This window comes from Sciurus carolinensis, chromosome 15, assembly GCF_902686445.1.
Source record: "Sciurus carolinensis chromosome 15, mSciCar1.2, whole genome shotgun sequence".
In the NCBI taxonomy this organism is placed as follows: Eukaryota; Metazoa; Chordata; class Mammalia; order Rodentia; family Sciuridae; genus Sciurus; species Sciurus carolinensis.
The window spans coordinates 46,094,817-46,120,152 of record NC_062227.1 but is presented as its reverse complement, the minus strand read 5'-3'; the positions used below and the strand labels follow the sequence as shown (position 1 = coordinate 46,120,152).

Below are 25,336 nucleotides of genomic sequence, written 5' to 3'. Positions count from 1 at the left end.
TGTGCTATTGAAACACAATCAGTAATGAATCCATAAAAGAGAGGTCTTTTCCTTTTGTGAGCTGTGGGATCCTATTCGCCCATATGGAAAATCGCATTAGCAGAAAATAATTCTTTTAAAATTTTCTCATTAATGACTTTCTGCCAACAGATTTTTACCTGGAGATCTCAAATGGATCAACTGCACTTTCTTTCAATCTAAAATGAGTGTGATACAGAGATTTACCCTTTATGCAACAACAGGAGCAGAGAGTGCACAAAAGACTGAAATCTACAGGGCATGAAATTAAAATGCTCACATTGATATAAAAGATACCACTGAAATAATGATACGGTGTTATAATCTTGCCACGAAATCTGGTTTGAAAGAAGTGACCTACAGTTTCTACACTGGTAGAAACATTCTGTTGTTCAAAAAACATTTATATCCAAAGGAAGAAGATGAAAGAATTGAGGTCAGCTGTGGTGAAGCATAAACCTACTGAAGGGGAAAGTCCAGGCAAAGCTGTGTAGCCCTAGCAGCACCAGACCAAGAACAAATAGAACTGTGGACCTGGCTGAGGATGGATCTTATGTGAGCATCACCACAATGCCAGTGACTCGCAACTCTCTCAAATCCACAGAGGGATCATGGTTCCCAGTGGTTTCAGTGCCAGTGCCAGTCTTGGTTCTACCACAATTATAATTAGCTTGTTCATTTCCATGTCAGTGGTTAGGGTTACAGTTATGATCCACTACTGGGGAGAAGCATCACCTCAGTTTTTACCAGAATCTAGTCCATTTCCTTCCAAAGTGCAGAAGCTAGAAGTTGGCCATGAGGTATTGTCAACTGGTCATTAGAGAAGTTTTCTTTTAGGGGCAGTACATTCTCAGTCATGAACTGAGACTAAGAGGATAATAGACATGGGTTCGACGGAATGAAGGGACACTGACTGAGGACTCCCCTGAGGTAGTTAGCATATCACTTCCCCTACCTATAGCAGGAGAGCACTAAAATGCATCTAAATGAAAGTATGCATCAAATGCCATTTGTGGCAAACAGTCCAGTAGGGCATGTGTCCCAAGGTAAATACTTACAGACTTCATCAGGTTAGAACAAGTGCCAACCACACAACTGTGGGAATTTCTATAGGGCAGATTTCTTCTAGGGTGTAGAAAAAAGACAGGTTCCAAGAAGAAGTAAGATGAACATTCCTTTCCTAAGCAGGGACTTGTCTTCTATCTTGGCTCTTAAAGTACTTCAGCAGGCAGGGTTGCTCAGAGCTCCAGAAAGAACAAAATCCCAGGGCACAGTTCCTACAATCCTTTTATTTATTGAATGTACAACATCTAAAAAATAATACTCCCAGCTAAGCAAGACTTTTATCTTCTTTATTATATATATATAGCTCATGTAGGATATGTAATTCCGTATGCAAGCTTTGTTTGCTTTCTACCTTTCTATGCTGGTATTGGGCATGAGACTTTCTTTTCAATCTAATTACTGGCTGTGGTCATCTTCTCTTTTTCCTTCTCTTATAGTACTGGGGATAGAACCTAGGAGTGCTTTACTGAGTTATGTCCTCAGTCCTTCTAATTTCTTGAGACAGGGTCTTGCTAAATTGCTGAGGCTGACTTTTCACTTGTGATCCTCTCACTGAGATTACAGGCATGTGCTACCATGCATGGCCCTGGCTGTAGCTTTTAAGTAGCACACATGGCAGAAGAACTTGAAGCAGGGTCCCTATGCTAATACAAATACCAACCCATCTAAGAATTTCCTGACTCTCCCAAAGGAAGAAATAGACTTTCATCGATAACAATAATCCCTCTTCCCTTACCTGCCAAGAGGCTTATGGTAGTTGACTGTTTTATTAGGGGTGGGGGTGGGGCAAGCAAAATGACTATGAGCTTTCAATCTTGATAATACTCATGCTTCAATACATACCCACTACAACAATAACAACAAATCAAAGAAAGTCTTATTATGTAAACAGGCAATGGAATGCATTAACTAACTGTCCTTGAGCTTCAAGACTAACTTGGAATCTTTCTTTCATGGATAATACAGATTGAGTATCCCTTCTCTGAAATGCAGGGAACCAGAAGTTTTTCAGATCTTGAAGTGTTTGAATTTTGGAATATTTGGATAGATGTTACTGATAGAATTTCCTGACCCTGAAAATACAAAATAAAAAAAGCTCCAAAATCTGAACTTGTTTTTTTTTTTTTTTTTTTTTGAGTTTCATGTCAGCCCTCAAAAACTTTCAGATTTCAGAGCATTTTCTATTTCAGATTTCTGGATTAGGTATGCTCAGCAAGTATTAGGACTTATACACCAAGAAGCACATTCATATTCTCTAAAAGGATACCATGGAGACATTTTGGTGAGAAGATGGATTTGGAAGACTTAAGGCTAATAAAAATAACAATATTCATGCATTTCAATTTACTGTATACAAAGAACTTTCATACATATCTTTTTTATTTTTAAGTTCATAAAACTTATAGATAATACAAAATGCTAAAATAAATTTATCCACAAGAAATAAAAATAAGCTAAATAAAAGGCTTAACTCAAAATGAAAAATGTTAAATATTTTAAAAATGATATATACATTTAAATAGGTAAGCAATGTATGTACAAATGTCCAGTTGAGCTTATGATACATTAACCAATTATTATTATCCATATTATTCTACTCTTCCAATTAGAAATATCTTTGCTGACACAGTTTTTGATTTGCTAACTGGCATTATTAATACTATCACACACAATTCTGACCATTCTCTCCACAGGGCAAGCATGCAGATAAACTAACACAGTTGTCCTTTTTTTTTTTTTTTATTGTAAACAAATGGGATACATGTTGTTTCTCTGTTTGTACATGGTGTAAAGGCATACCATTTGTGTAATCATAAATTTACATAGGGTAATGTTGTTTGATTCATTCTGTTATTTTTTTCCCTTCCCCCCCAACCCCTCCCACCCCTCTTTTCCTTCTATACAGTCCTTCCTTCCTCCATTCTTGCCCCCCTCCCTAAACCTAACTCTAACCCTAACACTAACCCCTCCCAACCCCCATTATGTGTCATCATCCACTTATTAGCGATATCATTCGTCCTTTGGTTTTTGGAGATTGGCTTATCTCACTTAGCATGATATTCTCCAATTTCATCCATTTGCCTGCAAATGCCATAATTTTATCATTCTTTATGGCTGAGTAATATTCCATTGTATATATTTACCACAGTTTCTTTATCCATTCATCAATTGAAGGACATCTAGGTTGGTTCCACAATCTGGCTATTGTGAACTGAGCAGCTATGAACATTGATGTGGCTGTATCTCTGTAATATGCTGATTTTAAGTCCTTTGGGTATAGGCCAAGGAGTGGGATAGCTGGGTCAAATGGTGGTTCCATTCCAAGTTTTCTAAGGAGTCTCCATACTGCTTTCCAGAGTGGCTGCACTAATTTGCAGCCCCACCAGCAATGTATGAGTGTACCTTTCTCCCCACATCCTCGCCAACACCTGTTGTTGCTTGTATTCTTGATAATCGCCATTCTAATTGGGGTGAGATGGAATCTTAGGGTGGTTTTGATTTGCATTTGTCTTATTACTAGAGATGTTGAACATTTTTCCATATGTTTGTTGATTGCTTGTAGATCTTCTTCTGTGAAGTGTCTATTCATTTCCTTAGCCCATTTGTCGATTGGATTATTTGCATTCTTGGTGTAGAGTTTTTTGAGTTCTTTATAGATTCTGGAGATTAGTGCTCTATCTGAAGTATGATTGGCAAAGATTTTCTCCCACTCTGTAGGCTCTTTCTTCGCATTGCTGATAGTTTCCTTTGCTGAGAGAAAGCTTTTTAGTTTGAATCTATCCCAGTTATTAATTCTTGCTTTTATTTCTTGTGCTATGGGAGTCCTGTTGAGGAAGTCTGGTCCTAAGCCGACATGTTGAAGCTCTGGACCTACTTTTTCTTCTATAAGATGCAAGGTCTCTGGTCTGATTCCGAGGTCCTTAATCCATTTTGAGTTTAGTTTCGTGCATGGTGAGAGATATGGGTTAGTTTCATTCTATTGCATATGGATTTCCAATTCTTCCAGCACCATTTGTTGAAGAGGCTATCTTTTCTCCATTGCATATTTTTGGCCCCTTTGTCTAGTATGAGAAAATTGTATTTATTTGGGTTTGTGTCCATGTCCTCTATTCTGTACCATTGATCTACCTGTTTATTTTGGTACCAATACCATGCCGTTTTTGTTACTATTGCTTTGTAGTAGAGTTGAAGATCTGGTATTGCGATACCCCCTGCTTCACTCTTTCTGCCAAGGATTGCTTTAGCTATTCTGGGTTTTTTATTCTTCCAGATGAATTTCATAATTTCTTGCTCTATTTCTGTAAGGTACATCATTGGGATTTTAATTGGAATTGCATTGAATCTGTATAGCACTTTTGGTAGTATGGCCATTTTGACAATATTGATTCTTCCTATCCAAGAACATGGGAGATCTTTCCATCTTCTAAGGTTTTCTTTAATTTCTTTCTTTAGTGTTCTGTAGTTCTCATTGTAGAGGTCTTTCACCTCTTTTGTGAGATTGATTCCCAAGTATTTTATTTTTTTCGAAGCTATTGTGAATGGGGTAGTTTTCCTAATTTCTCTTTCGTAATCTGTGGGGATTGGTTCTCAGTCACCCATTAGTTACCAAAATCCGTAGAGGCTAAAGTCCCAGATGTAAAACAGCATAGTATTTTCATATGATCTTAGTTACATCCTCCCATATATTTTAAGTCATATTCAGATTACTTATAATATCTAATACAATGTAAATGTTATATAAATAGTTATTTTACTGTATTGTTTAGGGGAAAATGACAAGAGAAAAAGTGTGTGCATGTTTAGTACAGATCCACAATTATTTTCCACATGATTCTGATCCAAAGCTGGTTGATTCCATGGATGCAGAGCCCCTAGTTATACATGGACCATTGTATGTGGTCACCTTTTTCAATGTGACTGATGACTTTGATTTGGACTTCAAGGTGTTATCTTTCCTTCCTTTCTCTTGGAGTCTTCCTTGTAATAAGACCATATGTTTTCTAGATAAAATTTCATTAGGAAATTTAAAAAGTAAACCTTCATACTATGAATGACCTAGTGCTAAGTTTGCTTATATACTTAATCTTTTTAACTACTGATCAGCATAAAATCCAAACATTTTTTGATAAGAATTTTAAATCATGTTATTATGAAATCAATTATGTCATTGTTTTTTGAAATATTGATTTCTTCATTGTTTTACTTCCCAAGTGTTCAAGTTCCTCTGAAATCCGGAAAGAGATGTATATTTAAATTTTATAAGGTTCAGACAAAGAGAAACCTGGAAAACTTAGGTTCCATGCACTCAAGGTACTTTTTCAAGGTTGTGCTGTTAATAGACGAATAGATGAATCCACATCCTTGGACTTTAATTCTAATACCCTTTTCTCTAAGCCATGCTTGTCAACATTTGAGGATTAATGAGAAAACTAAAGCGGTAAACCAGCTGCAGGCCAAATCAGAGGTTTAGAAGCTCTATGACAAAAGATAATAGAATGGCTAAGCAAAGCATATCTGATATCCTCAGTGATACTGACACTTTCTAAGCCATCAAATCCCAGTGCAGAAACCATGTTGATACTGCTCACAATTGACAATCTGCTGTCATTGCAGTCTGGAAATCCCCTGAAAGCAAGATGCTTTCCAACAGCTACAAAATGGGAAAAACTGCTACAGAAAAACGCAAGGAAGTTGAGGAAGTAAGAGAAGAAAAACTGCTAGAAACTATAGTTGTTTTGTAGACTTGGGGAAGACATAAAGGAAAATACCTGTCTATAAGAACTGGTAAATTAAAAGGAAAACATTAAATTTGTGATCATTCATTCATCCATCCAACAAATATTTATTGAATGTCAAACTCTTCTCTAGCTTGGGGATATAACAATCAATTTGACAAAACGATCTTAGGCTCATAAAGTTTATATTCAATGTGAGGCAGGAGACAAGGAGAGACAGATAATAAATATAACACACTAATAACATATTAAAATGTGACAAATTCTATTAGGAAAGATAAAGCAGAGAAGAGAAAGAAAGGTAAAAAAAATCAGGAGTGATTTCCTTAGGAGTCTTTCTCTTGTTGCTTGGTGAGAGTTTTCTTATAGATGATGAGTTCATACTAGCTTTTCTAAAAAAATGAGACATAATATTTGTACCTATAGGATACCTATGGTAATTTAATACATGTATACAATGTACACTAATCAAAATAGGTAATTAGCATTTCCATCTCTTCAATAATTAATCATTTTTATGTGTTGGAAATTTCATAATCTTTACTAGTCATTTTGAAAAATTTCATAGATTGTTTTAACTAATAGTTACCCCACTGTGCTAATGAAGAACTTGAAGTAATTCCTGCACTGTTTTGATGACCCTTATTGAACTTCTTTCCATTCCCTTTTCCTCCTGCTCCTTCTAGTCTCTTGTGACCACTATTCCTTTTTGTTCTTCTATTATTCTAAACTTATTGAATGAGTGAAAACATGTAGTGTTTGTCTTTATGTGTATGGCTCATTTCATTTAACATAATGAACTCCAGTTCCATTCATATTGCTGAAAATGATGGGATTTCATTCTTTTTTAATGCCTGAATAGTGTCCCATACACATATTTGCTTTATCCATTCACCCTCCCTCTGAAAGGAATCTGGGCTGATTCCATATTTTGTGAAGAGTGCTGCAATAAACTTGGAAGTGTAAGTATTTTTTGGGTGTAATGACTTCATCTCCTTTGGGTATATACCTAGTAGTGGAATTGCTGCATCATATGGTAGTTCTATTTTTACTTTTTCATAATGGTTATGCTAATTTACATTTCCACCAAAGGTGTATAAAGTTCTTTTCTTCATATCCTTGTCAGCATATTTTTTTTGTCTTTTTATGATAGCCATTCTAACTGGGATGAGATTTGCATTTCTCTGATGATTTGTGAATTGAGCATTTTTACATGTACTTGTTGACCATATGTATATCTTCTTTTGAGATGTGTCTGTTTAATTCTTTAGTCCATTTTTTAAATTGGATTGTTCAGCCTTCTGAATTCCTTATATATTCTGGATATCAATTCCTTGTCAGATGACTAGTTTGCAAATATTTTCTCCCATTCTGTAGGTTATCTCTAATTCTGTTGATTTGTTCCTTTGCTGTGCAGAAGGTTCTTAGTTTGAAATAATCTCATTTGTCTACTTTTACTTTTGTTGCCTGTACCTTTGGGGTTTTATCTTGAAAATCATTACCTATACCAATGTCTAGAAGCATTTCCCATAGGTTTTCTGGTAGTAATTTCATAGTTTCAGGTTAAACCTCTGGATGTTTGATCCTTTTTGAGTTGATCATGAATGGTGAGAGGAAGGGATATAGTTTCATTCTTTTGCATACACGTATCCAGTTTTTGCCAGCACTGTTTATTGAAGAGACTGTCTTTCTTCCACTGTATGTTCTTGGCATCTTCTTCAAAAAACAGTTGGCTGATCCATGAATGTGGATTAATTTCTGGGATTTTCTGTTCTTTTCCATTAGTCTATGTGTTTGCTTCTATGGGAGTACCACACTTTTAGTTACTATAGTTTTGTGACATGATTTGAAGTCAGATATTGTGATGCTTCCTGCAGTTTTGTTTCGCTTTGTTTTTTCCCCTCAGGATCACTTTGGCTACTCTGGGTCTTCTGTTGTTCCATATGAATTTTAGGATTGTTTCTATTTTTGTGAAGAGAGTTTTTGGTATTCTGATGGAAAATACATAGAATCTGCAGGTCACTTTGGGTAGTATGATCATTTTAATAATATTGATTTTTTTGAACCATGATATCGTTTCATTTCTTGGTTCCTCTATAATTTCATCAGTTTTTTTACACTTTTCATTGTAGTTATGTTTCACTTCCTTGGTGAAATTTATTCCTAAATATTTTTTTGTAGCTATTGTGAATAGGATTGTTTTCTTAATATCTTTTTCAGTAAGTTCATTATCAGTATATAAAAATGCTATTTTTTTTACCTTGACTTTGTATTCTGCAGTGTTACTGAATTCACTTATAAGTGCTAACAGTTTTTAAATTTTTTCTATGTATAGAATTAAATGTCATTTGTAAACATGGATAATTTAACTTATTTCTTTATAACTTGGATGCTTTTTCTTTCTCTTGTTTTCCAGGACTATGTTAAATAAGAATAGTAAAAGTGGACATTCTTGCATTATTCCTGATCTTAGAAGAAAGAATTTCAGATTTCAGCTTTCCCCCATTCAGTATGATATTGAATGTGAGTTTTCTCATATATATAGACTTCAGTATTTTAAGTTATATTCCTTTCATACATAATTTGCTGAGCATTTTTATCATAAAGGGATGTTGAAGCTTATCTAATGCTTTTTCTATATCTATCAAAATGATTATATGGTTTTTGTCCTTCATTCTGTTGATGTTATATTTGTTGATTTGCACATGTTGAACCATCCTTGCATTTGCAGAAAGAATCCCATCTGATAATGGTGTATCATCTTTTTGTCACCAGTAGCTGTGCTCTGAAGTTGGATGTTCCCTAGTCATATGGGTTATGTGCAGGTAACATTTGGGCTTGCAGTGCTGGTATCTATGACCCTTGAGATGTAGGATGTGGGGAAGAACTTCCAAAGGTCCTGCAGGTTGAATACAAGTAGTGTTAGGACTTGGAGCTTTGGTATCTGTGGCCCTGGATTTGTAGGGCATGGGTGGAAACATCCCTAGGTCATACTGGAAAAGCTCTGTGGGGACAAGGCTTGCAATAGTGGTAGTTACAATCCTGGATTTGAAGAACACAGATGGGCCCATTTTCCTGGTCTCCAGGGAAAGCTGAACAATGCTGAGGCTTTTTGAACCAGAAGCTGTAGTCCCAAAGTCATGAGTTGGGAAGAATTTTTCTAGGTCCTGCCAGTCAAGTGTAGGTACTGGCAGGTGATGGAGCCATTGGCAGCTGCTCTCCTGGAGTTGCAGGGATAAACTGGGAGCCAAAGATCCTTATGCAAGGTATGTTTGAAGCCAGGACTCTGTAGCAGTGGCTACAGTACCAAGGTTTTGGAGTATGGGGAGAAGCTCTTCTCTAACTTCCATGGGACAAATGTGGGTGGTATTCAGGTTTGTGGCTGTGACAGCCACTGTTCTTGAAGCTGTAGGATACTGAGTATTCTATCTTTTGCTCAGTGAGGTATGTATTCTGTCAGGGCCCAGGGTTTGACTGCTGGTACCTAGGCCAAGATGGTGTCTGGCAGTGGCTGTTATGGTGGTTTGAGTTCTGAGTGTTGGGAGAGGTCCAAAGTGAGTAACTTTTTTGGAGCAGAGGAGTCACTTTTAGACCAGGCAGCTCCCTGAACTGGATTTAAAGCTTCTAAGTGCTGTGGAATTCTGCATTTAGGCCCGCTGGTCTGCTGGTATGACTGAGGTTGCTGGCACTTTCTTGCTTACTTTTGCCAGCAACATCACTGGAGAGCTGGCGTTGAAATTGTGAATTGCTTTGTTCTCTTCTCTAGGTTGCCTTTCCAACTCTCCATGCTGCTTAGGATTTCCATCTCTTTGCTAATTTCCTGAATTCCTCCTCTCTCATTCTTCTCAAAATACAGTTTCTTCTTTGTTGCCCTGATTCTCCTTTGCAGCTGAGACATGCACAGAGTACCTCAACTCATCCAACTTCCACATAAACTTTCCACAGAGAAGACTGATTTAAAAACGATAGGCCTTAGTGATTAATCCCTAATTTTAATAATTTAGATTAATAGGTGGGGTTCTTCAAGGATTTTAAATGTTTTTTTTACTGTAGGTTTATTAACGTATTCTGTTACATCATTAGGAGAGGATGACAGTGTCTTAAGAAAATTGCTAATGCAAAGGAGTGGGCCTGGGATTAGGGACCAGGTAGAAGGAAGAAAGAATGCTGGTGTGCTGGGGGTTAGGCAGTGAGAAGATGTGCAGCTTTGAAGCAGGGGCTTCCAAATATGTCTTAAGACCAAGTACATCACAGTCAATTTGGAAAATCAAAAATGCACATCACTGGTGACGATTCCTAGCATCCTGATTCAATTAATCTAGCGTGAGACCTACAACTAGGTATTTTTAAAAGAATTCCTTCGGAATCCTAATGTGCAGATGGGTTTCACAACCACTGCTTGAAGAAAACTAAACCCTTTCAGAATCTTTATAAAGGGTTAATTTTGAGGACAAAATCCATTATTAATAACTCAGCAAGGCCTTGAGTGCACCCAGAAACACATGTCCTAGGAATACAACATTAAATCTTAACTATCTCTAGCCAAGGATTTTACTCCCTCTCCTCCTCTATTCAGAAGAAAAACAAATGGAGGGAGGGGTCTTCTTAAGACACTGGAAAATTTTGCTAAAATTGCATGAGGAAAATCCTTCAAATGCGGGGTCATTAACGATCGCTTCTAAACCATATCTTTGCAGAGGAACTACCACTCAAATCATTTGGTAGAGAGGTCAGTATCATTCAGAGGCACTGTTCTAGATGTCCAGGCAATTCTTCTTTCCTAGAGCACAAGCTAATGCAGAAGTGCCCAATATGGCATCAAGTTAAAAGCTTTTCATATTTAGTTGCATTTAACCTCCTGAGCAAATTTATATAGTAGTTATTAATATTCTTATTTTCACATAAGGAATTGGGCTTAGCATGAAAAAGTCACAGGCATATTTGTAAAGTCAATGTAAATATAAACCAATTGTCCACCTCAGAGTTGAATCTAACCATATGCTTATTTTGTTAGGTTTGAGCCTGGAATCACAAGAGCAAGTCCCAAATTTGTTTCTCATTACTTCTGTGATCTTGGGAAGTTATATGATAGTTACTATTTATGAGGCACTTAGTCAAATAACAGAATAGTGCTGAGTACTTTACATTCACTATCTTGGTTAATCCTCATGAAATGCCTATGAGGAAAATGTTATTATTCCCATTTTATAGATTAAGTGAAAGATTTGCTCAAATCACATAGCTAACACTTAAATCTGGGCCTATAAACTTAGGTGTTAATTGTTCTATAATTGCCTCTTAGAGCTTTATGTTTTCATGATTGTGTTGATTACATTAGGTAACATATAAAATAATCTTTATAAAAGCATTAAAGTAAGAACAGTAAGAAGTACCCACCAAAAGTTTTTTGAAGTGAAGGAAATTTTATGACCTTGGAGCAAATGAATAACTCTAAAACAGCATTTCACGGGGCTAAAACCTCTGAAATAATAGCAGGGACTGGCAATACTGAACAGGTGTCACTAATCAAAGACTTTTCAGAGTTAAGTAGACACACCAAGGAAAGATAATCCTCACTTATTGCTAAGCCGACAAAGAAATGTACTATCTATGTGATGTGGTCCAAGGATAACCTGAGGGTTTTTGCAATTACTCAGAACAAATATTAAAATTTTGAAAAAATTACTATAAATTTGTTCCCTTTGTTTTCATTTAAAATATTTTAAAAAATTATGTTAGCAATATATCATTGCTGTGAAACATTTGTAAATTACAGAAAAGTGTGAAGAATAAAATAGCTCTTTAGAAAAATCTCTTCACCAGGCACTTAGGCCTTTAGAAAGATTTCCTGAAGCCAAGGACTAGAATTCTATATAGGTAACTACCTACATAGATAAGAATGCCTTGACAAGCTTCTTCAAGCTGAATTCACTTCTTGGAATTATGCTACATCTTTATTATTGCCACTTAGCCTATTTGTTTCTACTTCCTAACTCTATAAAGCAAGGGTGTGCAAGAAGTATGGATGATTATATTAATGGGTTTTAAGGGTGAGAATTACAGTATCAGCACATCATGACTTAACTAAAAGCAATATCTTTTCATCAAACATGAGAATTTTCATGCAGTCAACTGTTCTTGATGGTAATGGAGTTGTTGGCAAGGAATTCCAAGCTATCAGCTTTACTAAATGAAAACCCCTTTGAATAGCTGGGCTTTTCACCCTTTTGGTTAAACATGGAAGACAGGTATATTTGTAACTGCATTTTCCTTGACATTCTGAACACATTCTTTTCTGAAGTTTATAAATTAGTCCTTTTCATTGTCATCAATTTATGTGCATCATGTCATTAGGCTTTGTATTACTTTATTATTTACAACATACTAAAAATGGAAAAGTTATAGTTCATGATGCTTTGTAGTATGTAAGGCAGAAAAGCTAAAATGATATTTTTAAGACTCGGTAGCTCACATTTTAGGAAAGTCATTTTGAAAAGTTTGAGAAGAAATTCTACCTAATATTTTGAAACTAAGCTTTAACAGTCATTATAAAATCTTTACAATATTTAATTTGTATGAACACGTAAGTGAATATATCTGCACATGCCTAACACAATACTTGGCATACAATAGCATTCAGTGAGTAATAGCTTGAGTATCATCAGATATTGTAATCATTCATATACTTTACTACACAGAGGCAGTGGGGTCTGTTATTCAAATTACCACAAACCCCAGCAGAGGTTTGGGATTTTAATTTAGGTTATTCCTCTCTGCCACTCAAAGAATAACACACGATTATTTTCTCTGCTAGGCATATGAGAGAATCTGGTTGAGTACTTAACACCATTTGTGTACATTAAAGATAAAAAGAAAGTTTGACTTAATAAAGATTTTGTGACACTTAGGTTTCTGGGCACAAATTCAAGAAAGTGTTGCAATTTGGCTGTTGTGTATAACTGAACCACAGAAGCAAAACTTGTCTGTAGTTTCTTCCTATGCAGTTACAGAAACAAATTCCAATGCTTACAGTAAGTTTGTGTGATCCTTACCCTACTAGAATTTTATTAGTTTGTGCTCATACTGCAGAACCAAATCCCAGTTTTAGGCAGAGTGGAAAATGAAAAAATACTGAAATTTAGGATTATGAAAGCTAGTTTTGCCAGATGTGGTGGTGCAAACCTATAATCCCAGGAACTGGGGAGGCTGAGGTAGGAAGATTGTGAGTTCAAGACCAGCCTCAACAACTTAGTGAGACCCTGTTTCAAAATAAAATTTAAAAAGGGGCTAGGGGGTGGCTGGGGTTGTGGCTCAGTGGTAGAGCCCGTGCCTTGCATGTGTGAGGAACTGGGTTCAATTCTCAGCACCACATATAAATAAATAAATAAAGTATTTGACAACTAAAAAAAATTAAAAAAAAGGGGGGGCTGAGGGTTTAGCTCAGTGATAGAGTACCCCTGAGTTCAATCGTGAGTACCACAAAAAAAAAAAAAAAGAAAGAAAGAAGGAAAGAAAAAAGAAGAAGCAAGTGTCAAGTCTTTTCTGCTCCTTTATAATGTGATCTTTGCCAACTGCTATTCTCTCTCAGTTCTCATTCTCTCATTGTTAAATGGGATAGTATTACTACTTACCACAGTGTTTTGATACAAATTAAATGAAATAATGTATGATAAGAGCACTTTTCAAATCCAAAGTACTATGCTATGAACTGTGAATAGTAATTATAATTTTCAGTATTGTATTTTTATTCTATTATTTTATAATTTATATTATTTTATAGTATTTTATTATTTTAATAAAAATACATTGCTTGTGTAGGTTTGAATCTCCTGGCAGCTTCCAATCCAGAATTTTGTTGCTGAGATAAACAAAATCACTGTTATAATTGAGAAGAGCATATTTATATGATTTTCCCTTCTCTTCAATCTAAATGACCACTGCCCATGTGATATGCGAAACTAAATGGTGCCAGAACTGCCCACAGTGTTTCACCTTGGAGTATTACACAAAAAGAACAGTGACATGCAGAAATATTCTTCTTCAAAGAACATCCAAGAATCCAAATGTCACCTGTTGTTCTAATATTGAACTCTAATATTGAGTTCAATAACTCAAACCTTTGACGGTTGTTGTATCATAAGTGGAGGTGGAAGCAACTGAATTTTCATATCAAGTTACTTAAGGTAAAAATAAGTAATTACTGTCTTCATTACAGAAGAATTCTTCCAGACTGTGCTCAGGTGAGTGTGGCACCAGGTTTCTGGGCTTGGTGCTTGGATCTTAGCTGCAGTGAACAAAGGTCTCACAAGCCAGCACGAGGCAGCTTGTGCAGTTGCCTGTAAGTGTGACCATATACAGGCCATTAGACTCATCAAGGTGCAACCTTACGGCAAAATTTTCAGAACATATTAAGCATGTGGTTTAACAACAAAGGACCAAGATCTTTAAAGAGGAGCAAGTTAAATTATTTTTAAAGCCCCCAAATAAGCTATCAAGTCCTCTAAAGTATATACTCAAATATTTTTCAAACTCCCTCAAGAAAAACAAGCTTTATCAAGTGCCCTCCCCTCAATAACTCAAAAAGAAACAAAGCAAAAACCATTGATACTTCTGTGTTGTGTTAAAAAATTTTTTTTCTTAAAAAAAAAATCTGAAAGGCAAAGTGTAATTTCTAGAAATAGGCTAAATTCATTTTCAGTTTCAAAAATTCACTAGTTGTGCATGATTTGGAGAGATTTACCTTTCTTCTTGCACATGTTACAGAAAAAGGAAGGCGCAAGAGTTACCAGCTGTAATTCTTTTGAGTCATGGAAGAGCCAAGAGAAGAGGCCTTAGTCACTTTTCAGTTCAGAGACTGAGAATTTAATCCTGCTGCTACAGGCCTGGTGTTTGCTTCTGCTTATCAGTTTGGAACAATCATTATTATGTTGTCATAAGACTAAGAACTAGAAACTTGATCAGTATTTTAAAATGTGACAAGGTTTCTGTTGCATTAAAGAATCCCAGAAGATACTACCTACCTACAATTTAATATAACATGTATCAGATCTACATACATGAATAGAGAAAGGTATCAGCAGAAAAAGGATATATAGCTGGAATAGAACTTATTTCCCAGTCCAATTTGAAATAAAAGACTTGAAGATCCAAAGCCACATTAATGCAAATATCTGCCTGTTGCAAGTATACTTTTTGATTAATTTGGCATACATCGACTACAATTAGAAAGGTTATTTATATCAAAGAAATACATAACTCTGCATCTTAATGGGGATGACAATTACAGCTGATGGTTGTTAATTAACACTACTTCTTTTGCTTTGGGTGTTAGATATTTCCTTTATTCTTTATTGTTAGCATTGGACATACCTAATCCTGGAAGCCATAAAAGGGTTATTTATCAGTGCTCATAACACATTCATTTAAGAAGTAAATGGTAACCTGCTCAGGTCTGATTTCACATTGAACACCAGTGGAATTGGTAAACTTGATTTAGCCTCATGGTAGTAAAGGTAAATATTCAATTTTCTTTCAGAGCTAAGGCTCACCTACCCATCTGGTATTCAAAGTGACAGAAAGAAAAGCCCTTCCCACCCTCTCTCCAGATGGTGTGATCTATGTGGTGTTGCCTGACCAAGCAGAAGTGAACGGCATCATTTAGTTCAGTCCCACCACCCTGTTGTGCCAAGATGACCATGGTCTTTTCTATTCTTGACTGTGCAGGAGTGTGTGGTTAACACTGGAAGCTGGATGTGAAATGGAGAGAAAAGCATTGCAGCTCTTAGCATGGAAGACTATAATGCCCTCTGTGCTTGTGCTGTAAATTACATATTTATTTTGTTAGCATGAGAGAGATGAATATTTCTACATACTAAGGTGCCCAGCTAAAATCAGGATAAGTGATATTAATGTCCTATGGTCAGTATTATTGAACTTCAAAAGCAATAAACTTTATGAGTCGATAAATATTACATTTGCAACATAGTTAACATTCCTTTACTGTCTCTAGCACTTATTACACATTGTAACCACAAGTCTACAATACATTATTCATATTTGGGGTGTCACCAAGTGATGGATTGCTGTAGGAGAGGCTGTCCTTTAAATAAATCAACAAATAAAAATGCAAATGTTAACATTTTCAGCCACAACTTTTCCCATCTTGAATGGGGAATGAAAATTTTACATTATATTGACAGCCAGCAGAGAGAACAATTAACAACCTACACTGTGAATGAGAAAGATGACTCTGCCATGCCTGTTTTTTTTCACCTGTACAAGGAATGATATTGGACACTTTTAGATTTTCAGAGAACAAAAGAAAACCTAATTCTCACCAGCATCTGAACTACCACATCCTCTTATGCAAATTTTAAACTTTCTCCGAATTTTAGGGTGGATATCAGGCTTTTCCTCAGGGTTTCCTCAGTTCCTTCAAAGATTGTTAGGAAGAATCACAGGTGTTTCTCTTGCATTGAGCGTTTGCATGTAACTGAAAAGTAGTCTATAAAAATGCCTTTTGTACACTTTGAAATAAGAATCATTCAAATACTCCTGATTCTGAACTCTGCAAAGCACCCACTGGGTTTTCCTGGTAACTGATTTTCATACTATTGAATCTTTTTTCAACTCTGCACTTTGTATAATAGAACAATAATATGCCATTGTGCACGTCTAAGGATAAAATTTGGTGTGCTACACATTGTTTTATTTAGCCAAATGCTCATTATTTACACAGCTTCTGAGAATCTATACTTAGCTGATCTGCAGTATTAAGGACTAACAGATAAATAATCATTTTTTAAAAGTCTATAAACATGAGTCTTCACAGCAATTTTAACCTGGGTTTGTAAAACTCTTTAAAGTTAATATGGTCCATTCAGAAAATGTGTGCTTAGGATGTTTTATAAAACCCTTATAGTGAAACATTCTACTCCTCTTTTTCATGCTCCTCTCTAAACTGAAATGCAACCACCAAAAATATATTAAAATGATGTTAAAGATCTCATTTTAATCTCGAACAGTAGTAAAACTGAGACTCAAAACATAGATCATCACCCCTCTTTAACTCTAAATCCTCCAAAAGAACCCTTCAAAGTGAGCAAGATGGAAATTCATTAAGCACAAGTTTCCAAGCACAGTGCTAAGGTCCAAAGAGGGAGCCCCATCAACATTCCAGAATCACAACTCATTGTGGGTTTTTGGCAAATGCCAATAATGGTAGCATTAAAAATAAAAGAAAGGAGAAATGGAAGAAAAACGTGACAAACTAGATAAATTCTCTTTTGTGGGTGGCCACCACAATAGGAGGTTGTCATTGCCAGCTGTCAACAATATTTAAAATTATGAATCTGGAGTCTGAAATGTTAGCTCTGCCTCTTATTGGACATGTGACCTTAGACAAGTCACTCAATCTCTCTGATCCTCAGTTTTCTAATTTTTAAAATGGGGATGATAGTAGTACCATCTCAGAAGGTTGTGAAGATTCAATCAGATAATGCATTAAGGGTCTTGGCACAGTACTGGACCCTAGTAAAAATAGCAGCTATTATAATTATCCTGAGTGTTAGAGTCATTTCTCAAAAGTTTTTCATGATGCTTCCCCTTTGGGCCCCAGAATTAAAGGCATGAAAATATGAGCCATGCTGATTCTTAAGGATGCCTAGGTTTGGCTTCTGTGGGACAGTATTTCTGCAGAATGTGGCTGGAATACAACTCTTTGGAGGAAGAATAGTTAAAGCTTCTTTCTCTCCCTTCAGAAATAACCACAAACCAAAATAATAAATTTTACAGTACACTTTTGAAATCATTGGCCTTAAGACCAATAATTTAAGCATTTTTACTTTGCAAATCCAATGGACTGTGAATTAACTACAAATTAAGTCTTAAAATCTATAGTCATCTGATAAAATGTTAAGAACTTAAGTACTCAAAACCAATCAGATCCCCAAGGAAACATAAGCCAAACCCTTCTGGTACTGATGTTATTTAGCAAGCTTTCAATGAATATGGGAGTTGGATTATTAGATATGATAAATTTTAAATAACATATTTCCTTAACTGACCCAAGAAATGGCTGATCAAATGAGATGACCCTCCTAATGGTACAAGTAATGTGGATATACTTTAAATTGATATAAAAGCCACTATAATTTTCAAAATTAATTCAGTTAGTTAAACTTATAGTTCTAATGTATAACTATCCCATGATAAATTGGGAAGGACCTACTGCTAAGCAGATTTTCTGATGAAGGATAGGATTAATTTTGGGTATCTTTGAAAACCCTTGCTAATTGCCATGATTAATTAAGAAAGTGCATGTATAGAGGAAAGAACTCTATGTGGCTTAACCTGGCCAAATCCATACACTTTAACGGAAGGATATCTCTATTAGAGCAAGAGTCACTAAGAACTATCAAGATTTTTCCAATCATTATTTTTAAAAATCCAGAAGATGCTCTCATATGGAGAATATTAAGTCAAAGAATCCCTAAAGCTTACCGGGAGGTGTTGTGTTGGTATGATGATGAAGCTGTGGTAACAAGCTCCTTTTGGTTTCCTGTTGGTATAGGAGATGTGGAAGCATCTTTTCTAATTCCTGTCATTGACCCTGTATGAACAATAAAGGAAATAACTGAGCATTCAATTAAAAAAAATGAAAAAACCCATTCTGAGTAATAAATTAGGTATTATGGTATCTCTAAGCTTCAAAGACCAGGACATCCCCACAATTCCCAAAAAGGAACAATGCAGATTAAAAAAATCAGGGAGTTATTTTGTTTTTGTAACATCAGAGATCCACATTGCCATTTTTTTTTGCTTGTTATTTTTTATTTTTTCCACATATTTTTAATTGGTGCATTTTTAAAAACTATACTTCTGCAAAAACAGAATTAACTAGAGTTTTTTTTTTAAAATCACACCTGATTGCCTATCATATTCCTGCTGATTTGGGTTTACTGTGAAAATGTCCAAGAGGGTAGTTGTTTTATTTTGTGCTCTTTGACTATCATAAGAAAGAATCTTCTCTTTGGCAGAACAGAAAATTCCAGTACTCTGTACCTCTAAACCCTCCAACTTACAATGATTCTCTTCAGAAGTTTTCAAGGTAAATATAAAGCTTGTCTCTTTTAAAGAACTCCAAATTGGGCTATAGCATGTTTTAATTGAAAGAGATGTTCAACTAACTATTCACTCTGGGCTGCAGGCAGATTCCTTAGCAACAGTTTACCTTCCTAAACTATTGGCTGATTTGGCTCTTGTTCCTTTCTAACAATGTTTAGTTTATAATTACTTTTCTTTTTTTTTGAGTGCTAAATGAAAAGATGGTATTAACAGAAAGATTTTTTTTGTTTTATTTTCTATTTATTATTTTCAAACAACTGTCTTTATCTTGGAAGACTACAAGAATCCCATCACAATTTTCTTCTGTTTCCTGGGAAACGTGCCCAGGATGCATTAAGAAGTTATTTGAATAGAATTAAAGAATATCATGCTAAGTAAAATAAGCCAGTCCCCAAAAACCAAAGGCCCAATGTTCTCTCTAACATGTGGATGGATGATAACCCACAACATAGGGCAAGGGAATAGAAGTCCATTGGATTAGACAAAGGGGAATGAAGGGAAGGGAGGGGGGAATGGAATAGGAAGGACAGTAGAATGAATCAGATATAACTTTCCTATCAGTATATATGAATACATGACCAGGATAACTCCACATTATGTACAACCACAAGAATAGAATTCCAATTAGAATAAGTTAAACTCCATGTATGTACAACAGGTCAAAATACTGTCATGTCTGTCATGTATACCTAAAAAGAACAAATTTTTTAAAAATAAGTTATTTGGAAAGATCCACTTTTTCTTTGAGCAAAGAGTGAGTATTCATATAACACAAAAATGGTTTGGGAGTGTTGGGAATTCAAGACCTTAAAATGCTAAGAGCAGAGTATGCTAACTATGAGAATGGCAACAGTTTAGGTGTGACCAGAGAAAATAAGGCCTGGAGCAGGTTAGAGTCTTACATTAGTAGAGATTAGCATTAAAGTGATGATTATTATCCTTAGTATTCAAAAGTTATACTCTTACTATCAAGTATTCTCTATTATGTACAAATATAAAAGTCCTTCTGTCTTAAGTACACAATTCAGTCCTCTTTGCTTATACAAACCTTGGGATCATTCACCCAATACAGTGCCTCTTCATATTAGACATAAAGTCCACTGGGCCATAGAGTACATCCAGTCAGTAAATAACTACTGAGTACCTACGATGGGTAAAGACCAGTGCCAGGATAAAGTTCAGGCTTTGTTTATGGGGAGGGAAAAGAAGGTGTGAGGGTAAGGAAATGAGACACTTAACAATTCTATAAAGACACATAGATAATCAAAGGCAGTATAGGGTATAAGAACAGCTAAAACAAGGCGTATGCTTAGGATGACCCAGGCACATACTATTCTAAGTCTTTTTTTTCCCTCTCTCTCCCTTTCTTTCTCTCTTTCCGTCCATCTGTCCATCCATCGATCTATCTTTTCAACATATTCATTAGGGTGTAATTTGAATACCATAACATTTACCAATTTTAACTGTACAGTTTGATAAATAATAGTAACTTTATATATCTGTGAAAGCAGAGACAGTTTTAAAAAATTCTTTTCATGGTATTTACTTAATTTTAGAGTAGTTTTAGGATATTTCCTCCTTCAAAAAAGCTCACTGTACCCATTTGTCTTACCTACTCTCTGCCTGAGTCTCTCCTACCTCCTCCTATATATAAAAAATATATAGTTTTATATTTTCTAGAAATCATTTGTATCTGTTTAGGAACTCTTTGTTACAGATATTTTCATATTGAACTTTTAGAAAAGGAAAATAAAAGGTAGATCAAGGTCACAAAGCTAGTAAGTGATGAAGTCAGAATCCATAACCAAGCAATCTGATTGAAAAGTTCTCATCATTACACTATGCTGCTATAATAAATAATATGAAAAGTTTCAGCAATTAAGAAGTGGAAGAGATCACATCTATAGGATTACGGAAGTTTTGATGCAGAAGGTGGAATCTTGATAGGAAGGAATAGAGCATGGAATTTGAAGCAGAGAGACTTACATTAGCAAAAGTAATAAATTAAAAACCTCAAGGCTAAATATTTAATCCATTCAGGAAGTATTTATTAAACATCACTATGTCCTTATATCTTGCTAATGACTTTAAATGTATTATCTCATTAATCCTTGTAACAGTCTTTAAATTATATTATTGTCCTCATCTTACAGATAAGAAAGTAGAAACTGAAAAGGTCAAATAGCATGTCCAACACACACAGCTAGTAAGGATAAAGTTGAGTTTTAAATGCAATAAGATCTGCTCGACTCTGTATTACAGACTTTTAACCATGATGTTACATGGCCTCAAAAATAAAACAAAACAGTAACAACAAGAAAAACATTCAAACTGTTCTCTGGAGAGACTGGTCTTGTGGAAGATTTTAGAACAGAGTGGAACAGACAGAACAGAGGTAGATAAAGAAGTTCATGGCTCCCACTGCCTGGGCAGAGTTCTGGATGATGTAGGGAAAATGAAGACGGGCAAATAATTGTGTAAACTGAAGGATTTGTGGGAAGAGGGCCTCTTATTTGTGCCTCTTAGTGATAGATTATAAATGCCTTCCAGTCACTCATTATCACAGAAGATGTGAACATTGGTCTTATTTTTTCTGTTCTGATACTTGTGTCAAAAGTTGGCTGAAATAACTAACATCTGATGGGGACAATTTAAGGAGAGAATTTGAACAAGGGGCCAGGGACTTTTAAATCCATGGATATGTTTCAGGAATGTGTGAATACCTCAGAACTGTACGTACCAACAATCTGTGTATGTGTATATGTTCATTCATATTTTTTCTGGGGAAAAGTACCATAGCTTTCATCCAATTCTAAAAGCATATGGGACTCCAAAAAGGTTAAGGATGTTTACTATAAGTTATAGGTCAAGTTTAACTATTTCTTGTTATTAATTTTCTAAGCTCTTCTTATTAAGTATATTTGCTAATATACAGAATACATTATATGCATAGAATGTGCATATTCATTGACTATATATTTATACATGTGTATACATACAAAGACAATATAAACTTTTAAAAAATAAAAGTGCTGGAAGAATATCATTCATTAGGCTGACCAATTTAACATATAAATATATATATGACATATTCATGGGGTCACATTTATATTTATGTAAATAAACATGCACACATTTTTTACATACACAGATGAACTTGTACACAATGGTTCATGTCCTATTTGTACGTAGCTGAGTCTGTTTGCCTATCTGTCAATCAACATTTCATGATAAGACAAATTTTTCTTGCAGCTCAATGATTAGAAACCTCTGTTTCTAGTTTCTTTGTTTTATTCTGCATTCTAAAAATAGCTGAGGGCTGGGGAGATAGCTGAGTCAGTAGAGTGCTTGCCTTGCAAGCACAAGACCCTGGGTTTGATCCCCAGCACCACAAAAAAAAAAAAAAAAAAATAGCTGAGCCATATTACATATTCGGTTTAGTTTAAAGCATAAATTATAAAGAAAACATCAGTGTAAACCCTCCCCAGATCAGAAAACACTGGCAGCACTGCTGTTTAATGCATCCCCCATCATACCTCCTCTTGTGTCCAGGAGTCAGTCACTTCTCATAATTATTCCTTTTTATTCTTTTAGTAGTTTTAACATCTATGCATTTAGCAAAAACCATGGATTAGTTTTGCTACTTTTGGACTTTATAAAAATAGAAATATATTAAACATTGTTTTGAGAGCTCTTTTGCTTAATATTGTCTGAAAATTGTATCTATGTTGATGGTTCATGTAGTTGCAGCTTGTTTTCTTTGCTATATACTACTCCAATGTATGCACTGATGACTTTAAAAAAAAAACTATCCTGCATTGATGGGACGTTTTAAGTAATTCTTGTTTGAGACTATTATGAATAATGTTGCTCTGACAGAAGCTACCAGTTATCCACCAATATGAACTTTTTCCTTCATCCTGGGTACACTGGATTATATTTCCCAGTCCTTCTTGTAATTCTGTGTAGTCAGGTAGAAAATCAGTGGATGTTATATGTGCCACTTTGGGCCTGTCCTATAAAAACTTTCCATGTGTACACTTTCATACTATTCTCCCTCCTAGCTGATCTACTGTACAGCAGGGTCAAAAAATATTTTTCCCATAAAGGATCAGACAGTAAATACATTAGGATTTGTGGGCCATATGGCCATTGTCATAACTATTCAACTCTGCTATTGTAGCATGAGCTGTTACAGACACTACATAAACAAATGGGGACAGCTGTGTTCCAATAAAACTTTATTTACAACAATAGGCAGTAGGCAAGATTTGGCTCATGGTCCAAGTTGGCTACCCCTGTGTTACTGCAATGCCCAAAGTGATCTTGGAAGGCACAGGAAGTGGCAGAACCATCATTCTTTGAGGCAGAGATGCTATTAATCTGAAGCCTCAAGCTGGAACTGTTAGAAGAGAAAGAAACTTTTGTTCTTTAGGCACTGATATTTTTCTGTCCACTTGTTTCCATAGCTTAGACTAACCTAAGTGAATACAGCTGCCATGAACATATCTGTAAGTGAATCGTTTCGTGTATAAGTTTCTCTCTATTATATAAACCTGGGAATGAAATTACTGGATGTAAGATATATATTCTTTATCTGTAATAAATAATGCCAAATTGTTTTCCAAACTAGTTACATGAATTTATATATTGACTAGCAGCCAGTCATTGCTGTTCTGTTCAGTTCTACTCCATTGATATAAATATCTATCTTTATGTAGTAACACATTATTTTGATTTCAATAGCTTTGAAAGTGTGAGTCCTATAACCTTCTCTTTTTCAAGACTGTGTTGGTTATTCAGGGACCCTTGCAATTTTGCATGAATTTTCAGATCAGTTTTCCCATTTCTCCAAAAATATCACTAGTATTTTGATAGGGATTGAGTTTGTAGGTCGTTTTATGGAATATTGCCATCTTCACAATAGTGAGGCTTCAAATTCAAGAATACAGAATTTCTTTCCATTTAATTAGGCCTTTAATTTCTTTCAATAATATATGTACTTTTCAGTGTGTAAGTCTTGCATCCTTGCTTAAATTTATTTCCTAGGTATTTTACTGTTTTGATGCTATTACAAACAGAATTGTTTCCTTCATTTTCTTTTCAGATTGTTCATTATTAATGTACAGAAATACAACACTTTTTTGTGTGTGTACATATGTTGAATTCTATCCTGAAAACTCAATGAATTCATTTATTAATTCTAACAGGTTTTTGTGCATTTGCTACGATTTTCTATAGTCCTACATATAATCATGTGATCTACTAAAATCGTTTATCTTAGTTTTACTAAGATATTCCAGTTTGAATATGCTTTACATTCTTTTTCTTACCTGTTGCTCTAGCTAGAACTTCCAGTACAATGTTGAACAGGACTGGCAAAAGTGGGAACACCTGTCTTATTCCTAATCTTATGGGGGAAATTTCAGTCTTTCACAATTGAGTATGACATAGCTATAGGTTTTATATATTGGTTCCTTATCATGTTGAGGAAAGTCCCTTCTATTCTTGCTTTACTCATTGTTTTTTCTATGTCAATTGAGATGATTGTGTGGTTTTCCCTTTTCTCTTGTAATGAATTATACAGATTTTTAAATGTTAACCACCTTTGAATTCCTAGCTAAATCCCACGTGATCATGATGTATGATCCTTTTAATATGTTGCTGCATTAAGCTTGCTACTATTTTGTTGAGGATATTTTTACCCATATTTATAAGGAATACTGGTCTATAGTTTTCTTGTTTAATTTTTGCTTGGCCTTGGTATCAAATGAATATTAAATGGTATCAAACAAATTAGGATTTATTCTTTCTTCTTCTGTTTTATGCAAGAGTCTGAGAAAGTTTTGTGCTAATTCTTTTTCACAGGTTTCATAGAATTCACTAGTGAATCTATCTGGTCCTGGGCTTGTCTTTTTCTGAAGGTTTTTTGCTTACTGATTTACTCTTCTCTCTTATTCTATAACAAGACCTATTCAGATTTCATAATTATTCTGGAGTCAGTTTTGTGTATTGCACTGAGGCTATCTAGCTTTTGGGATTTCGGTGTGCTTACTGTTTGCCTTACTGTTGTTGTTATATTACTTCAGGTGACAGCAGTGTCTCATTTGACTTTCCATGTTTTCAAGGAATATTCTACGTGCTGATTGTTCTCTTCCCTGAGAAAGTTGTAAGTTAGGCAAAACAAAAGCAGGTCCTGTGTCAGCCCTGTGGGTAATTCACAGATAGTCCAAACAGACCTCTAATTCCTTGAGAACAGGGCTAGCTCTGCTTACTCTGAAACTAGGTACTCTCACATGGGCCTCAGGCTACCATTTTTAAGATTGCTGCCATGATGGGGCAGAGGCCAGAGCAAACCGAAGTTAAAAACTCCACAAAGTTCTACTACCATG

At 35.3% G+C, this 25,336-nt stretch overlaps 1 protein-coding gene across 5 annotated transcripts in view; it reads right to left on the bottom strand.

Annotated features, from left to right (window-relative positions):
* Window positions 1-25,336, bottom strand: part of Kiaa1328 (KIAA1328 ortholog) — a 286,260-nt gene that overhangs the window by 37,766 nt on the left and 223,158 nt on the right. For all 5 annotated transcript variants that reach the window (XM_047526442.1, XM_047526441.1, XM_047526445.1 and 2 more), the window contains one exon: window positions 18,321-18,429. In XM_047526442.1, coding sequence (XP_047382398.1) covers window positions 18,321-18,429 — 109 coding nt within the window. The remainder of the gene's footprint in view (window positions 1-18,320; window positions 18,430-25,336) is intronic.